The sequence below is a fragment of the Crinia signifera genome, chromosome 7 (genome assembly GCF_055691185.1).
Source record: "Crinia signifera chromosome 7, ASM5569118v1, whole genome shotgun sequence".
Lineage (NCBI taxonomy): Eukaryota > Metazoa > Chordata > Amphibia > Anura > Myobatrachidae > Crinia > Crinia signifera.
The window spans coordinates 73,604,301-73,611,722 of NC_139223.1; the positions used below are offsets into that span (position 1 = coordinate 73,604,301).

A 7,422-nucleotide genomic window follows, 5' to 3' on the forward strand; every position below is an offset into this window, starting at 1 on the left:
TTGCCCTCACTCCCCATGCTGAAACCAGAGGCTGTCCACGGTGCCCCTGGGTGGTGGGCTCCGGCTGATAGCCTTAAAGTGAAAAAATAAGAATACATAACTATTGGGTTATGTTAAAGAACCACAAGTAACAGCATGTTGGGCATTAAAGTGTCTGCTGGGTCTTGTAGCTTTACACCATAACCAATAGCAAAATGAATCACACAGACACCCTGAAAAATAAAACTTTAATGCGCACTACAATCATCCATACATATTTACCTATAGGATTCACTGTAGGCCAGTCCACTTCTCCTGTAGAATCCATAGGGTACCCGTGAAAGGAAGCTATACTCACCATGTCCTCTGGCGTAGATTGTGTCCTCTTTCATTCCAAAGTAGGCATCCAGGGAGGAAAAACAGACAAATCAAGGGTCCCAACAATATACCAACTGAGGAGCCACAAGTGTGTTTACACTTGCTGCTCTTCCCACGAACTGAGGGAATTTCCAGTGATATCATACACCGGGTCCTTCCCCAGCCAATCACCTTTCAGCCGGGAGTATAAAGTCGGTCCTCCAGCACTGCTCCAGCTTACTACATCCTGGTGTAAGGACCAGCAGAGAAGACAATGGAACAGGGCAGCAATAAATGTTTAAACCATTTGATATTGCATTTTCCAACTGCTGCTGCAATATGTATGTGTACAGGAGTCCATAAAGTTAATCAAACTACTACTACATAGCTTCCGCTAATAGGACATGAGAGAATGACCTATTGTTCTGTACTTCCAGTAAATGTGCCTATCACAACCAGCTTTTCTTCCTTTTCTCGACTGGGAGTGCTAATGACCAACATGCATCACTCACACCTCTAGGGTCACGAATCTGAGTGCACAGTGAAATCTCCCCTTAAAGATACACTACTGCGTAATAAAAGGAAGTAATACAAGTGCCCTTTCCAACTTGCAGTTGGGTGCATTTTGCTTATGTTGCATTACGTGTTTATTTTTTTCAATTCTTCTTGCTTTGTTCAATGCATTTAATTACCTCCTGAATGCAAGCTTACTTTTGACAACCGGTTACTTACAGTAGTTTGTCTGCAGTGTTCCTGCAGAAATTTTGTGTTTGCTGCAGACATCTTCATTATCAAAACTGCATTGGTTAGAAGCAGTGCAATACTTATAAGTGAGGCCTATCTGCATCTCCTGTATGAACGGTCACATCTGAGGGTTCCAGACAGCTGACAGATAATGTCTAGTCAGACAGCCAATAGGTCGATACCAAAAGTTAGACATTGACAAAAGTTAGACATGCCAATGCACTCACTGACTCTTTTTTATAAGAGACTTGTTTATACTTTATCATCCAAGTGGGCATAGAGGGAGAATATAATAGTGTGCCAAGTGCAGCGATACACTTATACGGTGTCCAAGTACACATAATGATTTACCATGTCAACATTTTACTTGTGATGTTACTTTTGTCACTGTTGGGTCTAACTAATGCATGTCTAACGTTTGTCAATGTCTAACTAATGCATGTGTAACTTTTGTCAATGTCTAACTCAGTGGTTCCCAAACTGTGTGCCTAGGCACCCTGGGGTGCCTCAGGACACTTGCAGGGGTGCCTTGGGTTGATGGACCAGGATCAACTCATATTATTTATGGTCAATGTATCAAGCAAAACCAGTGCTTGTGGCTGCCAATCATAATATATATGGACAAACAGAAGCAAATCCTGTCCCTCACCAGATAACGGTGACATATAAACACAATGTACTTAATGTAATATTTTATTTCGGAATTTCTCGATAAGAAGCATTTGGCCTAGGGGTGCCTTGAAAATATTTTGATGCTCTAGGGCGCCGTGATTCAAAAAAGTTTGGGAACCCCTGGTCTAACTAATTCATGGACAGTACGGATGGTGTAATGGTTAGCATTACTGCCTCACAGCACTGAGGTCATGGGTTCGATTTCTACCATGGCCCTAACTGTGCGGAGTTTGTATATTCTCCCCGTACTTGCGTGGGTTTCCTCCGGGTACTCCGGTGTCCTCCCACAATCCAAAAATACACTGGTAGATTAGTTGGCTCCCATCAAATTAACCCTAGAATGTCTGTGTGTGCATGTACATGTGGTAGGGAATATAGACTGTAAGCTCCACTGGGGCAGGGACTGATGTGAATGTTCAATTATTCTCTGTAAAGCAAAACTTTAATAAATAAATAAATAATACATGTCTAACTTTTGGTTTTGAGTTTGACTTATTGACTGTGTGACACCCCACATCTGAGCCTGTACAAGTGATATCAGTACGAGGTTGGCTCATGCTCTGGAAGCTTTTATAAAGGCTCTCTCACAAGTACTCTTATGGAGCTAAGCTCGGCATACACAAGTAAAGTGGAAGCAAAGGTGGACGGTAAATGGCGATGGTGCTTCACATATCCATCTGCGGCACTGTACTGTCGTTTTTATTTTGGAGCAATCTCCACTCATCTGCAAGCAGTGTAATTGCATGCTCTCACCATAGACCGCCTTAGTGCTCCATAAGGAGACATTTCTCATGGCGGGCCAACAGGATAGATGACCGTGGTTACAGCTGTATGTGCATTTATTTGCCGTTTTCACTTGCTTATGAATGAATAAAAAAATACAATAAATTAAGTATTGTCTCAATTCAAATTTAAGAACATGACAAATTGTATGGGCAAAAGGCTTTGGTAAAACTATTCTAAAGGACACGTTATTTTTCATGCATTAAAAAAAAAAAAAAAAAACATTTCCAGCACGTAACTGGGAACTGGTCATAAGAATTGCTAGGCCAACGGTGTTCTCGGTGGGTATAGTAGGAAGTGTTGACATGGATGTTTTACAGACAAGCAGGTCATAATGTTGACAAAGTTGACTTGCAAATGTGCATTGTTTTTTTTCTTAAATCCTATCCTTAGCCACAGCCTAATCATTCCTAGTGACTGTGTAGCCATTATGATTGAGATCTTTTTTGTGGCAAGGCCGCTGTGAACAAGAGATTACCCTCTGCCTTGCTGTGTAGGATTCAGTATTGAATCCCGGCGGTCGGGATCCCGGCGTTCAGAATCCCGACGCCGGAATCCCGACAGCCGAAATGCCGACAAGGGGGGGACGTGGATCGCCCCCCCTTGCGGGCTCGCTGCCCTCGCCACCCAGCGGGCCCGGTGCCTCGCTACGCTCGGCACGCTATTTTATTCTCCCTCCAGGGGTGTCAGGGACACCCCAGGAGGGAGAAAGTGTCGGCATTTCGGCGGTCGGGATTCCGGCGTCGGGATTCTGAACGCCGGGATCTTAACTTCATCCCGCTGTGCAGACCAGAGTAGAGGTGATCACAGGCTCCCCAACCTGCTGCCCCATCCGCATTATCCTGCGGACAGGACAGCGTCTGATTAGCGGGACTGTCCCACTGAAATAGGGGCAATTGGGACTGAAATGTACTGTCGACATTAACAATGTTGAAATTATGTCAACATTTTCGCTGTCAACATGATTTCAATGTCGATTTTCTCAATGTCGGCATAGTGCATATAAACATTATTACCATTTCTATAGTGGCTGTTCTAGCTGATTTACATAGAATCAATTTATGGGAGTATTAAAAGTTTGCCTAAAGCTGGCCACATACACACTGATATGATCATTTTGGTCCAATACTGTTACTCATATGGAAATATGCCCAAGAATGTTCCAGTAGAATTAAATAAAATAATAAAAAATTTTATTACAAAGAATAGTGCTCAAGGCCTCCAGTGCTGACAGTATAAATTACACGATTCTGCTCAGAAGGCAGCACATGCAACTTTTACTGACATAAATTGCTCTTGTGCAACAGGGGTGGGGAGTTCCTGCTTCAGTGTTTCAGCACTGGAGGGACTGAGCTCAATGAATGAATGCTGCAGCTTTTCTAGCTGCTCATAGCAGCCGTCTGATACTACCCTAAAGAGGTTCTGCAGCAGTGAAGGCATTTTCATCTGAATGGGTGAGCATGTGAGCTTTGCAGCTCTGTTTATATTACAAGTGAAACTGCTGAGACATCTGTTGGAGTGAAATGCAAAAGGGAAAATGACATGCCCCCGAGCCAACATTGGCCAGACAGTCCACGAATGATAATGTCAAGGAGCGGTTGAGTTTTAATTACCAAGCCTTGTGGTGCTGGCTAAGGCTTTGGTCTAGTGTCTCTGTAAAAAAGGCTTGTGATCTCGTTCACGTTGGTTATGTGTATACAACCTATCAGTGGCTTTGTTTTGGATTAACACCCCAGACATTGACTGCATTTAAATAGCAATAAAGATGTACACTGTACTACCAATATAGAGATTATATATCACTTCTTACTGTATATTAGACTGTCCATTAGCCTATAAGGTGATTAATATTCCATTTGACCAATTTATTGTTGGATAGTGAGATCCACATGTAAAAACAATAATAATAAAAAAAAAGTTGGAAGTTTTTACTTCTTATACTGCTTTCACATTGCAGAAATGGGTAATGACACGGTATTCTTAAATGGGACTTTAAAACGGGTCTGAGCCTTTAAACCTTTCACATTGCAGGTGAAAACCGTTTTAAAAATCATTTAATACCATTCAAACATTCAACAAATTTAACCCCCAAGGGACACGTTTAAAGCCATTGAAATAGAGCTGTTCAAACTGCCAAAAAAACGGCTTTAAAACGTGTAGGACTCTGCTTTTTAACCGTGTTGAAATACCGGTTAACTTTAACCGGTAAATCAACTCTGGCACTTTCACACTGCAGCCTTAAACGTTTTAAAATGGAAAAAAAAACGGCAATATACCGTTTTAAAAGTGCGATGTGAAAGGGGTATAACTCTATTACATGATGTTCCAAAAATGCTTTTTCTAATCCTGTATTATTATTTGTGAAGATGATAATTTATGGAGATAAGCCGGCATTACATGCATTTAGAGTTCCTTAACATTTCATTTTTATTGACCGGGTCACATTTTCTTAGTCCCAAGGGCTAAACTTTGTTTGTAATGAAACTTTTTTTTTGTTGTTGACACCCAGCCATGGCTGTCTCTGGTCTCCCAGTGTATTTATTCTCACACAAGATAGCTGACAGTTGAAGCTGGAAGACAGGATTGTGAAATGATGTATTGTGTCCATAGAACACACTCAGTTTTACTCATTAAAAAGCAAGTACCCTGAGGCAGAGTTTTTCGCCCTGAAGTGGGCAGGGTCTTCGTCCCACTTCCCAGCTACTCTTCCTGAATCAGAAGGATTTTGTCTTGGTCTGGACTCAGATGCATCGAAGAAAGTTTGACGGGAGATATCTTTGCTGCTAGAGATTCTGCTGTATGTACAGTAAGACTGGAAATGATTCTTAGCCCATAGACTGTTACCTACATTAAACGTAGAATTGTCATTGCTAGTGGCTTGGTGCAGCCACCCCTTATCTGGAATATCACTGACTTTCCCAGGGCGAATGGGTAATGCTAACAGTACAGTGTCTACAAGTGATGAACCATAGGACATACAAGACTTGTACAGGTATTTGTTGTAGGGAAACTGACATTAAGCAATACAGTATATGTGTGTCTAACCGGGTATTCTCGTTTACATTATATCACTGTGTGTTAAAAATTGCTATGAATGCACTTTTTTTTTTTAAATACACCTGTATGCAATTTATAGTTACTGACTGCAGAAATGATTTGTGACACCTTTGTACTTTTAACAGAGGCTGGCCTGTTGGAGACTCGTCAGTTACTGTAGCATGCTGAAGTTATGGCATGCTGGGACTTGTAGTCCCACACCAGTGGGCCAGGTTGTTGGTCTGCTTCAAGGCTAGCTGCTGTTTTAATGCAGCCATGGTCCCTCTGTAAGCATGCTAGTATGCATTTGACGCGGTGTAGTAGATATATTCTATGTAAGGTCTATATACTGTAGATCATGTTCCTCTTGCAGTGTTTCCTTGTTGATGTTTTTGTAGGGTGGCTCCTGCTGACAGCACCGATAAGGCAACATGCTTTGCATACCAGAGGTCTGCAGAGACTTGCATGAGGGCTGTGCTTTGTTCAATAGAACTCTCAGATTCCTCCGCACTGATAGTGCACAAATACCTGTGACAATGTAGGGGACCTTCTTTAAAACAGTGAGATCTGTATGGCAACATTTGAAAACATACTATGGACTTGCAAATGCCATAAACACATTTTGAGCTTTATGCTTCTCCAGAGATAGCTTTATTGTGTCATTTTTATTTAATCAGTCATGTTCTTGGTATTTTATGTGCCGTGATTAATTATAATTCATTATGGTACTTTCAGCGGTAGGATGAATAATCAGCACAACTAATGATTTTGTTAATAACACATACTCCAAGCAAGGGATTTGAACACCAAACCTCTTAAGCCCAATACACACTAGAGGATATAGTGAAAGTAATGCTGCCCATACACTTGTGAGATATTGTATACAATCATTCAATTTCGACCAATTCTGGCCGATAAATCGAATGATTGTATGCATTTTTAAGAGACTTTTCGACGCGATGCTCTGGCACACCGTCGAATGTCGCGTCGATAGATATTATGTGCTGCACATGTTTTTAACCACATGTGATCGTTTAAATACAATCCGGGGGTGGGGGGTGGAGGGGACACATTCAGCGGTGCGGGGTTTGGGGAGAGGTGGCCCTAGGGACCGCTGGCGGCGTACCTGCGTCTCGTATCAGGGGGCGGCAGAGTAGTGCAGGGCTAGCAGTAGTGCTTGCAGGCAGCGGGAGTCAGTGGTGGCGGGAGAATTGTTTCAAATACTGGGCTGCCCTGTGATTGGTTGAGAGAGCTCAGCCAATCACAAGGCAGCCCAGTGTTATAAACAAATCTTCTGCCATCGCTGACTCCCACCGCCCGCAAGAGCGACTGCTAGCATACACTACTCCGCCTCCCCCTGCCCGCCCTCTTCCAGCACCCAATGTGCCATCTGAAGATGTCATGTGACATCGGGTGCTGACTTTTGCACCCAAAAAATGTTATCAGATTCGACGGACATCGTACTTCGATGTCGCATCGAATCCCATTGCATAAGTGTATGGGCACCATAAAACTGAGGAGGAGTTTGCAGGGGCACACTAAATATATATGCTAGACCTTTTAACCCCTTCCTGACAGAGCCAGTTTTTGCGTTCCTGACAGAGCCCTTTTTTTCAAATCTGACATGTATCACTTAAGTGGGGATAACTTTTTTTTGCTTTTACTTATCCCAGTGATTTTGAGATTGTTTTTTCGTGACACATTGTACTTCAAGTTAGTGGTAAATTTTCGTCGATACAGTCTGTGTTTTTTTGTGAAAAATACCAAAATGTCGGAAAAAAATGGAAAATTTTGCGATTTGCAAAATGTTAAATTTTCTGCTTGTGAGACAAATAATCTTACCACTCAAAA

The 7,422-nt window shown here is 42.2% G+C and overlaps 1 protein-coding gene across 3 annotated transcripts in view; it reads left to right on the forward strand.

Moving 5' to 3' along the window:
• The window catches only part of MRTFB (myocardin related transcription factor B), a 376,317-nt gene that overhangs the window by 257,432 nt on the left and 111,463 nt on the right, over positions 1-7,422 (forward strand). The window contains exon 1 of one of the 3 annotated variants that reach the window (XM_083153326.1): positions 5,264-5,527. The exons of the other annotated variants lie outside the window; for them this stretch is intronic. Within the exon in view, the coding sequence (XP_083009452.1) occupies positions 5,470-5,527 (58 nt within the window). The 5' untranslated portion in view covers positions 5,264-5,469. Of the gene's footprint in view, positions 1-5,263; positions 5,528-7,422 lie in introns of those variants that run through there. 3 annotated transcript variants of the gene reach the window in all.